Raw genomic sequence first — 21,742 nt, forward strand, 5'->3', positions numbered from 1 at the left:
CGTTGGCAATCAGGGAGTATAACGGGTCGACTGATCCAGACGACCACCTCGGTAAGTTTGATAATGCCGCCACTCTTCATCAGTATACAGATGGAGTCAAGTATCGAGTGTTCCTCACTACTCTCTCTGGCTCGGCTCAACGGTTGTTCCGGAGGTTGTCGGACGGGTCTGTCCGAAGCGTCAAAGACTTCTGAATGACCTTCCTTCACCACTTCGCGAGCAGCAGGCGCTATTAAAAAACAAGCGTCAGCCTGTTTTCCATGAAGCAGGGCCAGAGGGAAACTCTACGAGCCTACATCTAGCGCTTCAACCAAGTGGCGATGGATATCCCCTCGGTCTTGTCCGAGATCATGATGAACGCGTTCATGAAAGGGCTCGTGGACGGGGACTTCTTCGAGAAGGACGGCACGCGGTGCGTCCGAGGGACGAGGTGCTGCGGAAGAGTACCCCGGTGGACGAGAAGGAAGCGTGCGGTGGTTCCGAGGGGCGAAAGCCGGAGCGGAATATTGTTCGGGGAGCAAGAGACACAGCTAGCGAGAAGGTCGGCACGGGGTGCGACCGAGGGACGAAGACTGCGGATGAGTACACTGGTGGACGAGAAGGAAACGCACAACAATTCCGAGGGACGAGAAGCCGGAGCAGAAGGCTGCTCGAGAAGACCAGAAGTTGGGTTCGGGTGAGCCCGTTTCCGGATGGCAGAGATCACCCAAGCGAGCGGATCCGGAGTAGAAGACCCGGACCGAGCCGAACCGAAACAGAGCAGTGGTCCCGAATGAAAAAGTCAACATGGGTTGACTTTACTGGTCCGGGGCGCCCGGAACCCCTCCGGGCGCCCGGACCTGGAATTTGACTAGATCAAGTCAAAACTCGATCTGAACGTTGGGGATAAAGTTTTATCTCCCCAGGGTGCCCAGAACCCCTTCGGGGCGCCCCGACCAAGGCTATAAATATAGCCTTGGTCCAGAAGCTTCTAAACGAACTCCAATAATTAATTTCCAACGCTTATATGCTTTAGAGTTGTATTTAAGCTTCTGTTTTCTGCGCTTCAACGTTGTAAGAGGCTTTTCCGTCTGAAGGAGATTAATAGTGCGCTTCATCCTTCCTTGGATTAACAACCACATCGGTTGTAACCAAGTAAACACTCGTGCCTCTTATTTTATGCTTTTAATTTACTGCTTAATCTATTTATGCAAGTGTTAGCTTAAAGAGTTCGAATAAGGTTGTTTTTGTTTTTATTCTACAGGACTATCCAACAACCCCCTTCTAGCCGGCCGTAACGGTCCTACAAGTGGTATCAGAGCTGAGGCGCTTCAGGAGACTAACCGCCGATCGAAGCAACGATATGACCGGAGCTAACATCTATCCACCAACATACGAGGGGGAGTTCGCATTCTAGAAGCGACGAATGGAGGTTTACTTTAAAACTGATTTCAATATGTTATTAATAATGAAGTATGGTTTTATAATGCCCAAAAGCGAAGAAGGAGAAGAACTTAAGGAGCATCAATGGACTGACGAGCAACGCGACAAATTCATGGCAAACAGTAAGGCTGAATCCAGTCTTTTGAGCGTGTTACCTACTAAGGATCTCGACAGAGTCGGAACATACAAAAGCGCAAAAGGACTTTGGGAAAGGTTCTTGAAGCTTTACGAAGAACCACCTGCAGTCGAATCCAACTCCTCAATAGACATCGAGTCACAGACAGAAGAGTCAGAGATCAAGGAAACTGCCGAAACATCTCTCACCACCGAGCATCTACCAGAAGACGCAATCAGCTCTTCCTCAATAAACATCGAGAGAATCAATAAAGGGGGAGTAACGTCGGAAGAAAACAACTCGACAGGGGGAGAACCAACGGCCGAAAAGGTAAGTCAGGTATGGACTCCAACTTTTGAATAATTAGTTAAATCAATCAAAATGTCGCCGAAAGAATTTTGCGAATTAAAAATTGAATTGTCGAAAGAATTTTTCGAATTAGAAAATCTTCTGACGAATAAATTTTGTAAAATACGAAATATTTTTTCGAACGAATTTTGTAAATTAGAGATATTATCGAAAGAATTTTTCAGATTAGAAAATCTATTATCAACAGATTTGTTTAAATTAAAATTTATGTTGTCAAAATATTTTTGCAAATTACAAAATATTTTGTCGAACAAATTTTACAAATTGGAAATGTTGTCGAAAAACTTTATCAAGTTAGAATTTAGATTATCAAAATATTATTGTGAAATAGAGATTAACATGATACAAAACTTTGCATGTTTAATCATGGTTGCTTTAAATCTGAAAAAGTATGATTTAAGAAGCTATGATAAATTAAAATAGAAATTTAAAACTTTCTGATAAAAGCTTTAGAATTAAAAATAAAAAATAAATGCATAGAAAATTTCTTTTTCTCAATTTTTTTAAAAAAATTTCTTGCATAAAGTTTTAGGATTAGAAAATTCCTTTTAAAAGATTAACTTAGAAAAATTCTCTTTTGTACTTAGAAAAATTTTCAGAAGATATTTGTTTTTGTCTAAGTTAAAAGATGTTCTGAAATTAAAAATTTCTGCTTAAATTTTTTTTGTGCAAAATTGTCTAAGTTAGAATCTTTTTATTTCACTTATAATTTTTTTAAGACTGTTTATGTAAAAATTATTGCAATATTTTTTAAGGATCTCAAAATTTTCTAAGTTTTTACCCTTAGATTTTCTTTTTAGAACCCCATTTTTTTATGTGATCAAAGGGGGAGAAGGAAAAGTATAAGTCTAGGGGGAGGTAGACTAAAAATAATTTCTTTCTATCCTTCTGCACTAAATTGCAAATTTAGTTAAGTTTATTTTAAGTCTATTTTTTTCCTAATTTAACTTGGGTTGCTCACACCAAAAAGGGGGGAGATTGTTGGAACCCCAAGGTTGTTTTGGTGTAATCAACAAGTTAAGTTAGGTCCTGTGTTGTTTTAACCTTGTGTCTAAGTGTGCAGGAGCTTAGGAGCACAGGTACTCGAGCGGAAGACGCAGCTAGCGAGAAGGACGGCACGCGGTGCATCCGAGGGACGAGGTGCTGCGGAAGAGTACCCCGGTGGACAAGAAGGAAGCGTGTGGTGGTTCCGAGGGACGAAAGCCGGAGCGGAAGATTGTTCGGGGAGCAAGAGACGCAGCTAGCGAGAAGGTCAGCACGGGGTGCGATCGAGAGACGAAAACTGCGGATGAGTACGCTGGTGGACGAGAAGGAAACATGCAGCAATTCCGAGAGACGAGAAGCCGGAGCAGAAGGCTGCTCGAGAAGACCAGAAGTTGGGTTCGGGTGAGCCCTTTTTCGGATGGCAGAGATCACCCAAGCGAGCTGATCCGGAGTAGAAGACCCGGACCGAGCCGAACCGGAACAAAGCAGTGGTCCCGGATGAAAAAGTCAACACGGGTTGACTTTACTGGTCCGGGGCGCTCGGACCAGCCCGGGGCGCCCAGACATAGAATTTGACCAGATCGAGTCAAAACTCGATTTGAACGTTAGGGATAAAGTTTTATCCCCCCAAGACGCTCGGAAGCCCTTCGGGGCGCCCCGACCAAGGCTATAAATATAGCCTTGGTCCAGAAGCTTCTAAACGAACTGTAGTAATTCATTTCCAACGCTTATATGCTTTAGAGTTGTATTTAAGCTTCTGTTTTCTGCACTTCAACGTTGTAAGAGGCTTCTCCTCCTGAAGGAGATTGATAGTGTGCTTCATCCTTCCTTGGATTAACAACCACATCGGTTGTAACCAAGTAAACACTCGTGCCTCTTATTTTATGCTTTTAATTTACTGCTTAATCTATTTATGCAAGTGTTAGCTTAAAGAGTTCGAGGAAGGTTGTTTTTGTTTTTATTCTACAGGACTATCCAACAACCCCCTTCTAGCTGGCCACAACGGTCCTACACCGAGAAGCCCCCTACTTTAATTTATGAAGAAAAAGAGGAAGTACAGATACATCCGAGCCGAGCGGAGGCAACAACTTTCATAGCATCTGACTTGGAGGCCGAACAGAAAGCCGAGCTGATCAGATGCCTTCAGCAGAATCATGACGTGTTCGCCTGGTCTACCCATGAGTTGCCCGGTATTTCCCCGAACGTCGCACAGCATGAGTTCCACGTCTGACCAAACACTCGGCCTGTGAACAGAGGAAGAGGGACTTCAGCGCCGAGCTAAACCTGATCATCCGGGTGTTGATTGATGAAAAAGTAAATATATATCATCAAAATGCACAATCATACAAGGTGATCCTAGAACCCCTTATGTCATGTCTGACGAACTGTCAGATCTGGAAGGGGAACCATGGTCGTGTACGGAGATTGAGAAACTGTTGGAGGGCGGCCATATACGCGAGGTCCAATTTTCGAGCTGGCTCGCCAATGTGGTGCTAGTCTCCAAGTCGGGCAACAAGTGGAGGGTCTGCATCGACTTTCGGGATCTTAACAAGGCATATCCGAAGGACTTCTATCCCTTGCCCATGATCGATCAGATGGTAGACTCCACGACCGAGCTAATATGCATGTTGGACGCCTATCAGGGGTATCATCAAGTGTCGCTCGCCCGTGAAGACCAAGAGAAAGTCAGCTTCATCACCGCCGACGGCACGTACTGCTATAACGTAATGTCATTCGGCTTGAAGAATGCGGGAGCCACCTACCAGTGACTAATGAACAAAGTCTTCCGATGGTAGATTGGCCGCAACATGGAGGTATATGTCGACGACATATTAATTAAATCCCTCCGAGCCGCTGATCTCTATGCAGACATCAAGGAGACATGCCAGACTCTTCTGACGTATGAAATAAAGTTAAATCCTCAGAAGTGTCTGTTCGACATTAAAAGCGGGCGCTTCCTGGGGTATATCGTCACCGAGTGGGGCATTGAGGCAAACTCTAGCAAGGTAAAAGCACTCCAAGATATGCCACCATCAAGAAACTTGAAGGAAGCACAACGACTTACCGGGCGGATAACAACATTGTCACGATTCATCTCCAAGTCGTCCGACCGGAGCCTTCCCTTCTTCAAAATTCTGCACTGAACCACCAAGTTTCAGTGGGACGAGGAGTGTGACCGGGCTTTCAAGGAACTCAAAGTATATCTGAACTCACTACCTGTACTAGCTAAGCCTACTGCCGGTGAGCCGCTTCAGATCTATTTGTCTTCAATTGAACACACTGTCGGCTCGCATTGGTTTGGCAGAACGGCGAAGAACAGTCAGTGTACTTCTTAAGTTATATATTAAAGGATGTTAAATCTCGCTACACCGGTCTTGAGAAGCTAGCATTTGCATTGGTACTCGCCGCTCGGAGGCTTTATCCTTATTTCCTCGCTCACACCATCATAGTGATGGCCAACAGCCTTCTGGGAAGAGTCTTGCTTAACCCAGAGGAATTCGACCGACTGATCAAATGGACAACAGAACTCAGCGAGTTTGATATCCAATATCATCCCCGAACGACCATCAAAGTGCAGGTCTTAGCCGACTTTGTCACAGAGGTGTAAAACCCTGAGCCCGACTCAGTATGGAAAATATATGTGGATGGGTCGTCCACACTGCAAGGTAGTGGGATCGACATACTGCTTATTTCTCCACAAGAAGAGGGGGTGCAGTTATCCGTCCAGCTAGAGTACCGGGCAACTAACAATGAAGCCGAGTACGAGGCTCTCATAGCCGGCTTGCAAGCCGCTCGTCATGTCGGCACCGACAAGGTTCTTATCCACTCGGACTCTCAATTAGCTGCTCAACAGCTGACTGGAGCCTTTGAGATCAGCAACACGCGGCATAAGTTGTACGTCGAAGCCTTCGAAAAGCTGAAGGCAAGCTTTTAGGAGGTAATCATCCAGAAGATCCCCCGAGCGGAGAACCAAGCAGCGGACGAGCTGGCCAAATTAGTGAGCTCACTCTCGCTGATCGTCATTACTCAACCGATTGAGCAAGTATCCTTGGTGGCGCATGTCGATCGGATGGAGGGGTTCACTTTCCCCGGTGATTCGAGAACGACCATAATAGAGTTCCTACGATCGGGAACAATGTCTTCCGATCGGGAGGAAGCTCGCTTACTGAGAAGAAGGGTCGGTCGCTTCACCTTAGTTGGGGACCAACTCTACAAGAAGGCCTTCTCCAGGCCATTGCTTAAATGCGTCGGATCAGAGGATACCGATTATATACTACAAGAAGTACACCAAGACTCCTGTGGAGGGCATCCGGGCGGCGGGTCGCTAGCAAGGAAGATCCTGCTGGCCGGATACTTCTGGCCGACTCTACAGGAAGATGCCGCTCGGACAATAGCTAACTGTCTATTATGCCAGAAATATCACCCCCTTTCCCACCGGCCGACTGAGGAGATGAAGGCCTCCACTGTGTCATGCCCATTCGACCAATGGGGCATGGATATTGTGGGACCCTTCCCCGTGGCGATTGGGCAGCGAAAGTTCTTGCTCGTCGCGGTGGACTATTTCTCCAAGTGGGTCGAAGCTGAGCCGCTAGCTAAAATAACCGAGCAGATGGTCTAAAAGTTCATCTGGCAGCATATCATATGTCGGTTCGGCATTCCGAGTTGACTCATCTCAAATAATGGTAGACAGTTCATCGGAGGGAAACTCAAAGAGTGGTGCGAGGAGTATGGCATCCAGCAGACCTTCACCTCCGTAGCGTACCCTCAGAGCAATGGGCAAGCCGAAGTCACCAATCAGGAGATCTTGCGAATTTTACGAGCTCGGCTCGACCACATCGGAGGGAGCTGGGTGGACGAGCTCCCCAGTGTGTTATGGTCAATCCGAACGACCCCTAAGGAAGGCACGGGCCTCGTATACGGCGATGAGGCGGTCATCCCCGTTGAGGTGGGAGTCAAGTCCAATCGAATACTGCACTATAGCGAAGACAACGCCGAGCGGAGGCTTCTGGAGTTGGACTTCATAGATGAGACGTGTGACAAAGCAGCCATTCGGCTGATGTCTTATAGGCAGAGAATGAGGCTGAACTACAATCAATGAGTGATCCTGAGGTCATTCCAGGTCGGCGACCTCATGTGGAAGAAGGTCATGAAGTCGGTCGGCGATGTCACTAAATTAGAAGCTCCGTGGGTTGAACCATTCAAAGTAGTGGAGAAGCTTCGCTCGGACGCCTACTACTTGGAAGATGAAGACGGACGACAATTAGAACATCCTTGGAGTGCGAACCACCTCCAGCCGTATCGAGCTGGATGAAAGGTGCGTCAATGTAATTGAGATGTACTTTCCGTCCTTCCTATGCCCTTTTGATTGTAGGATTGAAATGAAAAATGAAAGGTTACCCAAATAATCATCGAGCGGCGACGTTAAACCCATGTCTCCATCGACGGTCGAGCGGCGACCTTAAATCGCGGTCTTCACCAAATCATCGAGCGGTGACCTTAAACCCCGGTCTTCACCAAATCGTCGAGCGGCGACATTAAACCCATATCTCCATCGACGGTCGAGCGGCGACCTTAAACCCCGGTCTTCACTAAATCGTCAAGCGGCGACGTTAAACTCATGTCTCCATCGACGGTCGAGCGGCGACCTTAAACCTCGGTCTTAACCAAATCGTCGAGCGGCGACGTTAAACCCATGTCTTCATCGACGGTCGAGCGGTGACCTTAAACCCCGGTCTTCACCAAATTGTCGAGCAGCGACGTTAAACCCATGTCTCCATCAACGGTCGAGCGGTGACCTTAAACCCCGATCTTCACCAAATCGTCGAGCGGCGACGTTAAACACATGTCTCCATCAACGGTCGAGCGGCGACCTTAAACCCCGGTCTTCACCAAATCGTCGAGCGGCGACATTAAACTCATGTCTCCGTCGATGGTCGAGCGACGACCTTAAACTCCTACCTTGGAAGATCGTCTAGCGGAGACATTAAACCCTAGAGTTGAGCGGTGACTATAAACCCCGGAGGTATAAGCCTAGCGAATATTTCAATAATGAAAGTACGATCATAATAGCCGATCAGAACCATATAGCCAAATACTTAAGCAAACATATGGCATGTGAACAAAGAGCCTAAAAAGATTTCATTAATAATTGGTTACTATCGAACAGCAGGAGTACATTCAAAACATTCTCCACCAACCCCTCACTCACTCGATATACTTGAAGGCCTCGTCAGGAATGGACTCAAGGAGTTGGACGCAGTTCATGTCTTTATTAGATAGAGCCTCTGAGATATGACCGTTCGCCTTCAGTTGGCCGAGCGTCGCATCGATCGCCAGCTCAAACGATCGGGCGATCCGATCAGTCGCCTTCTCTAGAAATTGGTTCGAGCGAAGGTCTTGTTGCTTCAGAACCGCGAAGCGACTCAGCTCGGCCTCCTGATAGGTAGTCAGAGCAGCACGGGATGCCTCCAGCTCTTCTTCGAGGCACTTCACTTGGTCTTTAAGTTTTGCCTCTTTAGCTAAGCTGCTCTCCCGCTCGACCACCAGAAAGTCCTCCGCTTTCTTCAGCTTATCGGCCAACTATCGAGCATCCTGATTTTTCTGCTCCAGGTCGGCGATAGCTCGCTATTTCCTTTTGCTAGCCAACTCGAGTTTATGATCGTAGGTCTTCAATTGCGCCTCGATTTGTCCTATCCTATTGGCTTGTTCGGCCGACTTCTGTTGCTCTTCTGGGATGAGTTGTTGGGCCTTCTTCAGGTCGGCCTGCAGACGGGCGCTCGTCCGCCCCTGGGAGGAGGCTTCTCAAGAAATTTTGAGCCTCTTCAGCTCGTCCTCCACTTGTGCCAGTTGCTGACACATGGCAATATTCTCCACCCAGTACTGCAAGCAAATATTAGTGCCGAGTGGAGGTAACTTATGAATTGATTGTTGAAAATACTAACCCCAGTGGACATCTCCAGATGGCTATCAGCGAGCGCGCCCCGGGGGTTTCATGGTCATTCGAGCCCTCGCTTCTTCCCAGATGCGAGTGAGCCAACCACGAAAATAGACGTGATGCTGGAGAGAGCTGGGATGGTCGCCTGGCGCAAGAAAGTCCTCCGTTGGCAGGCGAAGAGTGGCAGTGCGACGGATCGTCGCCCACTCAGCGCCGAGTGAGAAGAAGCGCTCGGTCCCGAAGTGTGGGCAGGGGGAACTGGAAGGACAGCGGAGCGGGTTATCTTCTGCCTAGCTGGTGGCAAGGAAGAGATCGGTTGCATGGCAAGCGGCTCTGGTAACTCAGCCACAGACGACGTCCGATCGGAAGAGGTAACCTCCACTGTTGCAGGAGCCAGGGAGGGGGTGCCTCCCCCTGTAGAGGCTTGGACGACCGAGGTAGCGGAACGGGAAGGTGCGTCCGTTCGGCGTCTCTTGCGGGAAAGCGACACTTCATCGCCTGAGGACCCTGAACCCTCAGCAAGGATGACGGGTGGCACTGCTCGGACTAATCCTGGGTCGGTCGTCCCTCCCGCGCTGGGCGTCCGCTCGGCGGTCCCGTCGCCCACAGTTGTTGTTTCCCCAACTGTGCCCTCCTGTGAGTCGACCGGAGGCAGGCCGAGCCGTTCCATCTCCTTGGCCGCGGTTGCTTCAATCTCGGCCTGCTTGGCCTTCATAATGGCGATTGCTCTGGCGCGCATCATGATGTCGGCTGCAAAAGAAAACCAGAATCAGTTAGACTCAAAGGTAGAAGGTTGAGAAATTCCATACCTAGGTTGCTCGGGAGCTTCGTTCAGATCGGACTTAGCCCGAACGCGTACATCACTCCCTCTGGCAATAGCTTGTGAATGTCAAACTTCAGACTGGCTAGCATATTAGCAGTGTGGAGATAATCTGGCCGGGTCTTGTATCTCTTTAGATCTGGCTGAGTAGGGAGCCCGACCTGCCACTTAGTCCGGAAGCAGGGCCGCTTGGGGAGTCTCAGGAAGAAGGAGTACTCCTTCCAGTGCTGGTTGGAAGTAGGCATTTTGTCGAAGAAGACAAGACCGATCCGAGATTGGAAAAGGTACGTGTCCAGCTCGGATTGCTTGGGATAGTAGAAGTAATGGAAGACCTGAGGGGTTAGTGGAATGTTGTGCACTCGGAACAACACTACCACGCCGCACAGTAGGCGGAAAGAGTTGGGGACGAGCTGGGCGAGTGGGGCATGAAAGTAATTACAGACCTCGGTTATGAAGGGGTGGATGGGAACCGAAGACCGGCCATAAACTGATCTCGAAAAAAACAAACTGTGCCGACCGGCAAGTCATTGGGCCGATCGGACGAGGAGGCTAAAATTATTTCATGGTCAGAGGGGATGTCGTAGACGTTTATGAGACTCGCGGCGTCACCTGCGTTGAACCCAGTCTCCATGGTAGTGTACCAGAGACTGGGAGCGAGGTCGGATGGCTACGAGGAGTTCGCCATTGACGAAAAACAAAAAGGTAGAGGATACGAAAGGAAAGATGGCCGGAAAACACAAGACTGAAAAGTACGGTGACTGAAAAGGAGCAACAGGAAAGCAACAATAGAGATGGAAAGGGAAAGCTTACAAGAGGCAGGAGATTGCTGGAGCACTAAACACGTAAGAACCGTCGGAGCACTGGACGTAGAAGAATCGTCGAACAGAACTGTCGGAGGACACGGAGAAAACGCAAAGGAGGAAAGGGCGATGCTGAGGCTTTATAAAGATAGACGCGGTCGGCCGGAGCCGTCCGATCTAGGGGACATGAATCGGAGTGCACATCCGACCGTTGAATTCGAACCGTCAAACGTCACATCAGCAGCTGTCATCTCGGACGTGCGGTGGCTGTGCCTGCGACACGTGGCGTCTCCCACAAGGAAACATTTAAGGGGCACGTGCTCGGCCTTAATGAAGGTGGTTTGTGTGTATCACGAGGAGATTCGGGCGGCGTCAGTATTGACTATCCGGCTCGCGCCCTCCGAAAGCGATGAAGAAAAATATCCCAAGTACAAAGGCTCGAGACACCGACCGAGAGAGAAAGATCACTCCTACAAAGATCGAGCGGGATCCAACTCACCTATTAGCTGACCGACCAACCGTTCACCAGCCTACTTGTCCAGTCAGTCGGACTTGCAGTCTCCTTCGACTAGACTTGAGGGGGAGGCACGTGATCTGGTGGTAAGGTGGGGTCCGCCTGACAGGAGGTCAAAGTGGTCAACATCCGGGGTATGCATCCGATGAGTCGAGCTACCTTCCCGGTCAGTAGGAAGAGTAGCCGGTCCGACACTTCGACAGCTCAGCCTGATGTCGAGCTTCTGATGCTCATAAGGTAGAGCGGGAAGAGACGAGCGTCCGATCGGTTGAGCTACCTTCCCGGTCAACAGGAAGAGTAGCCGCCCCGACACTTCGACAGCTCAGCCTAACGCCAAGCTTCCGACGCTCATAAGGTAAAGCGGGAAGAGACGAACGTCGAGCGGACATCCCACTCGGCTAAGCAAGGGACATGGCTTCGACCCGACAGTTAGGGCTCCCTCGCTCGACTGGGTGGAGCCGGACAGCAGCTCATGGGCCGAGCAGATGCTCGGCCCTGTCGTCTCATCACCTAAACGGTGGATTGGCCGAGCGGCTCTCCAACTCGGCCTAATAACAGACAAAGGGAGCAGTTGGCAATATCTTCCTAGGGACCAGTGTCATCGACAGCTGGCATGATGAGCGGCATGGCCAGACAAAGGATCGTACGGTGGAAGTTTCCACTGTCATGCTAGGGATATACTCGGTCTATTCAGGTATGGCGTCACACACGCTTTTCTGACATGACATTTCCAGGTATGCTTTGGGAAGCGTGCACGGCTCGAGAAGTGTGCACGCGCCTCTTGGGAGCTCTATATACGAAGCCCCAAAGCTTCATCGGAGGTATGATTTGATCACGGTAGCTACAGTTACGTTGCTCCTTTCTACTTTATTCTTCATTCGCCTGTTAGTGATTGACTTGAGCGTCGAGGGTCATCACCGGGGAACCCCTCCTCGGCTCGACACTAACGACTTGTGGTTGTAGACTTAGCTCGTCGGAGGATCACATCATCTTCGGTCAACAGCCAGCCAACGTGAGTGTCGTCTGCCCAGCGTCCGTCTACTCGGTCTCGGACAGGATCAAATAATTTTTCAGAAGTTAGTACATAATTAATTGGTTGCATAGCATGTCTTCATCCAAGAAATTCTCTCTCAATTTGATGTCTGTAAACTCATCTGTCTTACTGATTTTTGCCCTAAGGATTTCTTTGGTACAGATTATTTATTTTTGGAACAACAACTTAGGAGTTACTTTTATAATTTGTGGGATGATCCTCAATTTTCTTCTATTGACGACTTGGAAATTCTTGCTCAAAAATTGGTTAAAACTAAAAAAATATTTGGTTTTTTCATTGATTTATTGTCTGATAGAGTTGGCATTAGTTTTACTTGCTGTAACTGCTTTTGTTGAAAGAGTTCTTTTGCAATAAAGACTGTGAAGATTGATTTATGTAATAGAATGAAAGACGAATGGATGAATGACAGTCTAGTTGTATACATTTAAAAAGATATTTTTTCTACAATTGAAAATGAGCAAATATTGTAACATTTTCAATAAATACAGTCTCGTAGAATTCAATTGTCACCTCTTGTATTGACTCGTTGCAACATGTCCACATCTAAGACTAATGCTTCATCCAGTATCAATCAGCAGTAGTTTTATAATTATATTTTTTTCATGTATTTTTATCATTTTTACCGTTATTGATGTAAAACTTTAATTATTAAATATATTTATTTAGCTACGTAAAAAAATTATCTGTGTAATTTAGTTCCTAGGAAAAGTTTTTCTAGTTTCGCCCCTGAGCTCATGCCTCCTCTAAGTGAGATGCCATAGGAAGTATGTGACGTAGAATGTACAATAGTTAATCAGCTTGTTAATTAGAACCATGCCATGTCCTATTGAAGAATGACCCATTGACAGCGCATGCACTTGAAAAAAAATCTCTTTGATCTTCTTACCACTTGATAATCGACTATAAGTTGGTTCTATGATTTATCTTCATTTATATAAATTGGGGATGGATTATGAGGGCATCTAAAATGAATGTAATGATCTTTTGTTACAAAAGAAGAAAAATCAATTGACACCCAGACACAATGTAATGATAAGGTATTTGATGAATTATCACAAACACTTCCAAATTTACTCGATAAGCAAATAGGGGAAGGTCGCTCACTCCTAGGATTAGGAGTTAGGATCTATAAGATCTGGATGCTTGAATTAATTCTTAAAAAAAATCAATGGGCATTAATTAAGTATCATCCAATTGTGAAAAGTCTCAAATGTCCTCCAAATTCAATTGATCTTTTTTGCTTGTAAAAATATTGATATTTGAGTTCGGCAAATGATATTTGAATTTGATTCAAAATTCAAAAATATAAATAATTATAGCTTCAGTTCGGTTTGAAATAAAATCTTTGAACTTGGGTTCGGCTCGAGTTATTCAAATCTTGATTCAAACAAAATTTAACTATAACATGAAATGACTTAAATTCGAATTAAGTTCAAATTATTCAAATTTTAATTTGAGCATATTTATATTAAAACTATGAAATAAATAAATAAATAGAGTTTGACTTACCAGTAGTTCATGGACAATAGAATGAAAAATTATAAGTTTAAATTCAACTTGAAAATAATTATCGAATATTATAAGTCCAAGTTCGACTAGAATTTGATAATTTTATATACGAACGACATATTTTTAGCCGGACTCGAAAAGTTTGCAAAGAAGTTGATTCATTTCCACCGTAATCCGTCCCTTAATAAATTTAAATAAATAAATAAAATCATTAAGTGTCAGATTTCATTGAGCAATGTATTTGTTTCAATCGATTAAATTTCATTAGAAATTATTATGTTGCTGAAAGAAAAGTTCACAATCTACTCATTAGTTTAGTCGATTAGGATCCATTTTTAGTTGACTCAATCTACTCGAGAACCTCTCCTTGTCTTATACTCTCATAAATCTATGCAAAGAACCAAGATCGACCTTGAACATCGACTATAATAAGAAATTTATTGTTCCCTCATATTTTCATTTGTCGAAAGTTTGTGTTGCCTAAGAGTTCATCTCGGGTCACATTCTTAGTTCCAAGCCATCCTCATTAACTCAGTCTTTCATATGTACCAAGCCAATTTTATTATAATTATAATTTTATATTATATGGATTTGATTTAAACTTGAATCAAACCATGATAACCAAGCAATGAATTGCAGTAACAGAAGTGCACAGCATCAACCAAAAGAATTCCAGGAGAAAATGATCTTGTAAAAACAATAAATTTTCAAACTCACAATTGCAAAATAACTCAAGACAGTAGCGAAGGGAAGGTAAAACTAAGACTTCTCTTCCTTGACGCTATAACTCTGACTAGAGAAGGCCACAAAACATGACCCTGCCATCGATGCAAAACCGACTCTAACCAATGACAATTTCATCAACTCACACCCAGGAAATGCTCATACTCGGAGGCAAAAACATGGCATCCAGGTCTTGAGATAATTCATCACAAGTATATTTCTCCTTTCCATTGGATTGCATTAAGCTATGCAATCATTCAAAAGTGTAATAACCGATACATCGCCTTTCCATAACACCGTTATTCGATCAGTCCCACTTTGACGGACTTGACTGGACTCAAACTGACCCAACCTCGACCTTGACCCATGACACAACTCGCCTGATGAGGACGCTGAACTGGAACCATCTCCAGTTGCTGAGACATGATCCCTGTACCTCCATATAACTTCACCTGCAATGTCAAAAACAAAGACTTGAATATTATCATCAAAATTTGTTCTTGTAGTCAGGCGTGTTCTTGTATCGACTGTCTTCCAAGTAATATCAAGACAGACATTGGGAATCAGCTTCCTACCATTGTTTAGCTGAAGTTGAATCCTCCAGGAGGAACTACGTTCTGATCATTGTTCCCGAAATGGAACCCAGCTTGAGCACCATCAGCTGCCGGCATCACATCATCTTCCTCTTCCAACCAGTACGTTTCAAGAATATTCACAGCTTTCTCATAAATTTCAGTATTATCATGGCTCTGAAGGTTCTCGATCTTCTCCAAGCCCTCCGCATCATCAATCATCTGAGCATATATATTGACATCACCACTAGCACTCTGGTTCTTCTCTGCTTCGCCAACCTTCAAGATGTTCTCAAGCCCTTCCAGGCAAACAGTGACAATTCTTGGATCAGGGCACACAAGTAGGTCACATAAGGGATTGATGCAGCCCTGACTAACCAAGTACCTGCTCAAGCAAACAGAGATTAGATGAACAAAGTAATTGAACATTTGGATAGGCTTAAATAACAAGGTGCGATCAAACAATGGCAAAATCCTACTTTATTTGCTCATGTGTGCCACCCGAAGTAGCATTAGAGATGGCCCATGCTGCCTCTTTCTTGATATCAAACTCTGCAGTTTGCATTATATTCACCAGAGGACTGATGACGCCAGCAGCTATAACAGCCTGAAATCAGATATTTCCAGTTGCTGTAAAATTAAAGGGAAGACCTTTCTAAATATGTACACAATTACACATATAATGAGAACATCCATAGGTGAAAGTTAAAAATAATTATGGAAATGAGATCTTCCAGTCCAACAATTGACTACATAAGCCTCAAATTGTAGAAACTAGTCCCTCTCAGACCAACTAGAGGAATACTTCAATGTTAGATAAGTAATAATAATATATTCTAGGGACACTCCTACATTGGAAAGAAACGATCTTATCAACAATATTTAATCAGGGGTAAAGTGAAACGTTGGAACAGAAGATGTCTTCTAATTGCAAGCAACAAAAACTGGAGCATCATGATTTGCAAAATTAATGAATTTACTATCTGCATGATATGCAAAAAAAAAAAACAATTGCAATGGGATATTGTTATTCTTGAAATGCAAGAATGAAAGAAAGCTGCATGATTGTTTTCAATTTTTTGACAAAAATCCTACTAAACTTGCATTATATAAATTGCCATTTTCATCCTCATAAAACTCACCTGTATTTGTTCCTTGTTTCCAGCTGTGATGTTTGATATGGTCCAACAAGCTTCCTTCTTGATGCTTTTTTTGTGACTCTGAGTCAAGAGGTTGAGGAGACAAGGAAGCGCTTGATGATTGATAACAAACTGAAAACAAAATCAAATCATTGAAAATTAAAATTAAGATAATATAACAAAAAAATTAAGAAAATAGATTTTATAAACATATCGAGGATAAATCTAGTCAAATAGCAAAAGAGGGGCATACTTTCAACAATCCATCAAACATTAAGAAAAACAAATGAAAATAATTATACTTGCAGGAGAAAATCATTATGCAAATATTGTACAAATTCTGTCATTTTACTCCTCAATTGAAGAACTTAAATGTTTAAGTTACTGATGCACTTGCTGTAATGAACAGATGGAAGAAGAACCCATGCATCGGAGCCTTACTTTTTTATGCTATTATTGTTATATGGATTAGCTTATCAAACATGAGTATAAGCATGCAAATTTATTGTGTAAAAGTGAACTTCCGAGTCTTTGTATATATAATCACACATCTAGAATGAGGCACCACACAACATAACAAATATATTATGGATTCCATTATAGGGATCAGCTTTGAAGAATGCATCAGGTTCATTCTGTAGATATTTATATCTTTCAATTAATAACCAAAAATAACTTTGGCTAAACTCAGTCCACAAAAAAGGTTGGATCAGAACAGAGCACTATTCATGATGTACACAAAACATATTTTGATACTTCAACAACATAAGCACAGAATACTAATTTTTAAAAGATAAAACCACATGGGTAAAAAACCTAATAATGGGTATAAAAGTACAATCAAGATGAATCATATTTCTGAAATATGCCAGGTATCCTAGCTTAAGTAGCATCATTAACATGGGGAAAAACAGAAGGAAACAAATAAAGAAGATCAGGATTAAATTCATTTAAAAAAAAAATCGCACTTGAACATACCTGTGTCTGCAAATCATCTCCTGTCACAATGTTACCCACAGTGCGAAGGGCTGGAATAAGCACGGAAGGTGATGGATGGCTGACAAACAATCAAATCAATTAAGCATTTAGAAGTAAAAAAGAGGTGCAAATTAACAAGGTCAGGGCATTCATACAGCAGTAGTTCTACGAGACGAGGACAGACACCAGCCTCAAGTACAACTTGTATTTTATCATTGTTACCATCAGACAAGTACGATAATGCCCAGCATGCATCAGTGAGCACTTCCTCGTCGTTTGAATGAATTAATCGCTCCAGAGCTGGAAGGGCAGGCTTAACCTGATAGAAAAGATGCATGGAAGAAATTAATACAAACATGAATGTATAAGAATATGGTCAAAAGACTATTTGAGTTCATAAATAAACCTGACTGAAATCTGGTTGAGGCTTCCCTCTGCAAAAATTAGAAAGAGTCCATGTGGCATTCCTTAACATGGAGAGTTTTGCGTGTTCGTTCAGCTGTTGCAACAGTGGAAATAATGCTCCATTGGCGAGGACAAGATCTCTGCATCTAGGAGAATCACCAGCTACATTCCCCAAGGCCCATACTGCCTAGAAAAGATGCAATGCATTAACGAAAGTATTCGCAATAAGAGCACAAGACCTTACCAATGAAACACCAATCTGCAAAAATACATACTTGCTCACGAACATCATCACTTGGGGAACTGAGAAGTTTAACGAATATCGGAACTGCCCCATGATCGATCACAACCTTTGTGTTGTCGGAAGTTCCAGAGGCAATATTGGTCAGAGCCCAAGCAGCTTCAAACTAAGAGCAGCAGCAACAACAGCAACAAAATCAGTCATACAAGTTAAATTAGCAAAGAAAACGAAAAGTTAGTTTAATATGACAGGGAAGCCCACTGACCTGAAGTTGAGGATAGTCTTCCCTCATAAGGAACTCAACAAATCGAGGAACTACCCCAGATTGTACCACCTCTTCAATTGGAGGACTTCTTTCTGATGAAACAAAAACCAGGTGAAAACAAAATTCAACTATCCAGAATGATCAATTTCTCGAATTGAAGAGGAAAGCGATACATCCAAGAAATCAATGATCAGCAAATACCTATTGATAGTAATTTACGAAAGTTAGTAACTGCTTCCAATTGCTTAGAACTGTCATCTGAATAAACATTCGCCACCATCGCCGGAAGACTTTCTAGCTGCAAATTTCCAGATCAAACAAAATAGTAAACTACACGTTCCACATCCAATACCCTAACCCTATCACCATCGATCCAAAACCGAACCGGAAACGATCTAAGAATCCAAATGAGAAAAAAAAAAATCATGGGAAGAAAGATCACCCTCTTTTCCACCGCAGAGGTGTGGACCGCCTGAGGAAGGGGTTGGGCCAGCATCCCCTCCCGACGCTTCTTCAGTAGGTTCTCCTCTCGACGATTCTTTCTGATCTCCACCATGTTGTCCTCCCTCCGGCGCCGCCCCTCCTCGGCGTCAACGGCGACCTTGTACTTGTTCCGGCGGACCTCCGCCCGCTCGCTCGGCCTCAGCGACATCTTTCTCTGCTGCTTGCCCCTTTGCCAACAGAAAGTTAAGAGATCGGGCAAGGACGACAAACCGGAGGCGCTCCGGAAAATTGAAGAGAGAAGATATCGTCGAAATGGGGATCGCTTTATAGCGGAGTAAATGGGGAAATGGAAGCGCAGCGGACCAGTGAGGACGCCGAACAGGAGGTCCAGCGAAACCCTAGACGAGGGATTAAAAAAATATTAAAAAAAAATCCATTCCAGCTGGGGACCCACTCATCAAAAGTTGGTATTGCATTGGGTGTCCTTCCGAACGAGTCCGTACGAGAAACAAGCTATGACAAGCGCGAGTGGTTAGACGCGAGGCGCAATTTTACTAAAAGTGATCCGCACGACGTGGCGATCTGCTATTCCTCGAAATGGCGGATCTGGGTGGCTTCGCCACGTGTACTGCGCTCGCTGGTAAATAGAATCCGGAGGTGCAGAGAAACGTTGAGTTTAAATTCGAATTAATGAGAAGGCTCCAATGTCGCATAGAATTACGAGAATTCCACTTCGAATAGCTGGTGGATCTCAGCCGTCGGATGAAATGGTTAAACGATCGAGGAGAATATTTTGAGTTCAGCATTATAAAGGTCATCCGACCATCCGTTCAAAACCTAATGAAGATGGCGCCTTCTGATGAATTACCGAATGAACATTGAATTTCGAAAGAGCTTAGAGTGCACTCTAGGACGAGGAACATTGAGTGATTAGTTGGCTTGAAGGCGTATTTGACGTGTGCTCGAAGGTGAAGAAAGTCAAACGACATAGAGTAAGTGTGAAGAACTTCGGTACATCTGATGGACGACCTAGAGAGAAGGACTTGAGAGATCATGTGAGTGAAAAATCAAATTTCGTTGGGAAACTTTGATTTTCAAAGACTTCACAAAACAATATCCTTGATACTCCAACGGGAGTGATATCTGTAAATTCCTTGGTTAGTAGGATATAAGAATATATGATCATACTCCAATGAGTCAATATGAAATTTTGAACTTATTTGTATGTATATCTATTTAGAGATCAAGCAACACAAACATTAATAAGAGGATGACAGGGTATATGTCTCATTGATCAATCTAGATATCAAGAATAAAGGGATTGGGTCATATAAGATAATATCCACGGAAAAGTTAAGTCGGATCTCGACATTCTCGTCACTTGAGTAGCAATGATATTTTGCTAGATGTCACTCATTGTTTATGTATCAAAAATATTGATTTGGATACATTGTCAACGTTACGAGAACTTATTGGACCACACACACAAAGAACAAGTTAATTTGGAGATGAATTCATATGATGGATCATTGGATTAAGTCTAATTCGAATTAGACTCATTGAGTTAGACTCAATTGGTTCAAATTATTGGATTTAGTCCAATTCGAATTAGACTCATTCAGTTAATTCGAATTGATGAGGATCAATGAGTTGGACTCATTGGATGAACCTGAATTCACCAAGGAAGAGGAAAGATCAATATTTAATTGGATTAATGGAGGACTTAATTGGATTAATGGAGAATTAATGTCAATTAAGACTAATTGGGTGAATGAATACAAAAGGGGGTTTTGTATTCATTTGGTGGATGACTTGTGTTCTTCCTCCATCTTCTTCCTCCTTGGCCGAATTTCCTCTTGGCTGAATCTCTATGTGTGGCTAGCACCACAATGGTGTTTCTTCTCCATTTCTTGAGTTCGTGAGATGGGCAAGAAGCTTGTTCGTGTGGATACTGAAAGAGTACAAACGCTTGATCATACTGAGATCCAAGCTGTCGGGAGTTTATGTGCACGCGACAAAGGTATAACTCCCTTTTAACAAAATTTAGTATATGTTTTCTCCTTGGCATGGATCTTCTGGAGAGGATTTACTTTGTTTTTCATTGTACTTTTCACGCGTTTAACACGCTAGATCCTTATAGTGGCATCAGAGCCACTTGCGAAGACATATACTAAGTTGTAGTTAGATTTTTATATATGATATAGAATTGCATGAGATATTTAGTATTATTTGCATGATTATGAGTTAGATTTTGACCAACGGTCTTGGCCTAGAAACTATTGTGAACAGCAAGGTCTCGGGCAACACTATTGTGAATAACAAGATTTCAGCCAAAGGTTTTAGCGAGATCGTCATAGGGTTGTGGCTCATAAGTCTTTGTTGATATCATAATAGATTTTCTGTCATAAAGATATTGTGAATGTTATATGACATGGTACATAATTATGACCCTTAACCTCGATGTGATTGGGTGTGTGTGTGTTGTAATTCATAATATAACCTGCGTGTCGTGCTTCTCCTTTTTCATTCTTATTGTAAATTTAGACTACCCTCGAATGTAACTCTATGTTTCTTTAGATTTTGTAATATACAAATTAGAGAAAGAACCAGTCTACTCGACGATGGTAAAAAGGGAAAAGGACAACAACACACGACGACTAATGAAAACACTTGGAGAAGATGTTTTAACCTAGGTTGACCTTCCAATCTTCTCATTGGCTTGAGAAGATCGTAGTTGATGGGGTCATAATCATGTCACATTTAATTAATGTATAAGTTGATGTTGTTGGAGTGTATACTAAAAGTCTAGCTTTTATAAACATTTATTTTTGAAATAAAAGAATCACATTGGTCAATATCTACATTTTTTTGTTAAATGTAATTGTTCAATTAATTTATATAAATAGATAACATGGTGTGTGGTGTCACACACAGAAGATCATGCTGTCGGTTCTTTATAAATTATAAACAGTTGCTCACGACTAAGATGGAAAGGAACAAACCATCGGAATAGTTGTAGTGTAATTAAGTATTAGTTTATCTTGATTAATAAATTACACTGGTACACTCTAAGTGTATTGAGCAGGACCATTTAGGTAAGTTCTTTTTGTACTGACTTAATAAAAGAACTAGACCTTAATTATTATGAAAGTGTGTGCTTTTAATCCTAATATAATAACAAGCACATATATTTAATATTTATTTCTTTGGCTTATCAAAGGGTGAGGTTTAGCTTGATAAATCAATATCCCCGATAAGTTGGGAAATGATATTACTTATAGTGTGTATTTTTGATTATAGAAGGAATATGTGTCCTAGTTATCTAGGTTGAGAATGTCCCCAAGAGGAGCTCATAAGGATTGTCATGTTAAACCCTGCAAGTGGACTTAGTCCGACATGACAATAAAGTTGAGTGGTACTACTCTTGGAGCTAGATATTAATTAAGTGAGTTG

The 21,742-nt window shown here is 43.4% G+C and overlaps 2 protein-coding genes across 2 annotated transcripts; one reads left to right on the forward strand and one right to left on the reverse strand.

The window, feature by feature from the left end:
• The first annotated feature begins 6,383 nt into the window (after positions 1-6,383).
• Positions 6,384-6,989, forward strand: LOC122043594. The gene is made up of 2 exons (XM_042604206.1): positions 6,384-6,460; positions 6,578-6,989. The coding sequence occupies exons 1-2, from the start codon at positions 6,384-6,386 to the stop codon at positions 6,987-6,989; spliced, it is 489 nt and encodes a 162-aa protein (XP_042460140.1).
• Positions 6,990-14,192: 7,203 nt separating this feature from the next.
• LOC122040944 (importin subunit alpha-1b-like) lies at positions 14,193-18,697 on the reverse strand. Its single transcript, XM_042600433.1, has 11 exons — positions 18,288-18,697; positions 18,047-18,143; positions 17,846-17,937; positions 17,615-17,746; positions 17,341-17,526; positions 17,090-17,253; positions 16,935-17,013; positions 15,960-16,088; positions 15,297-15,424; positions 14,821-15,202; positions 14,193-14,697 (listed from the first exon to the last, which is right to left on the reverse strand). The coding sequence occupies exons 1-10, from the start codon at positions 18,495-18,497 to the stop codon at positions 14,827-14,829; spliced, it is 1,593 nt and encodes a 530-aa protein (XP_042456367.1). The 5' UTR covers positions 18,498-18,697; the 3' UTR covers positions 14,193-14,697; positions 14,821-14,826.
• Between the last annotated feature and the right edge of the window lie 3,045 nt (positions 18,698-21,742).

This window comes from Zingiber officinale, chromosome 2A, assembly GCF_018446385.1.
Source record: "Zingiber officinale cultivar Zhangliang chromosome 2A, Zo_v1.1, whole genome shotgun sequence".
In the NCBI taxonomy this organism is placed as follows: Eukaryota; Viridiplantae; Streptophyta; class Magnoliopsida; order Zingiberales; family Zingiberaceae; genus Zingiber; species Zingiber officinale.

What these genes read in the sequence shown, in the direction of transcription:
- LOC122043594 (XM_042604206.1), top strand. Translation starts at nt 6,384, where the DNA reads ATGGATATTGTGGGACCCTTCCCCGTGGCGATTGGGCAGCGAAAGTTC. An exon ending in GCGGTGGACTATTTCTCCAA is followed by an intron (nt 6,461 to 6,577) that starts GTGGGTCGAAGC and finishes AAATAATGGTAG; the next exon opens with ACAGTTCATCGGAGGGAAAC.
- LOC122040944 (XM_042600433.1), bottom strand. Translation starts at nt 18,497, where the DNA reads ATGTCGCTGAGGCCGAGCGAGCGGGCGGAGGTCCGCCGGAACAAGTAC. An exon ending in CGTCTCGTAGAACTACTGCT is followed by an intron (nt 17,014 to 17,089) that starts GTATGAATGCCC and finishes ATTGTTTGTCAG; the next exon opens with CCATCCATCACCTTCCGTGC. An exon ending in GAAACAAGGAACAAATACAG is followed by an intron (nt 15,425 to 15,959) that starts GTGAGTTTTATG and finishes ATCTGATTTCAG; the next exon opens with GCTGTTATAGCTGCTGGCGT.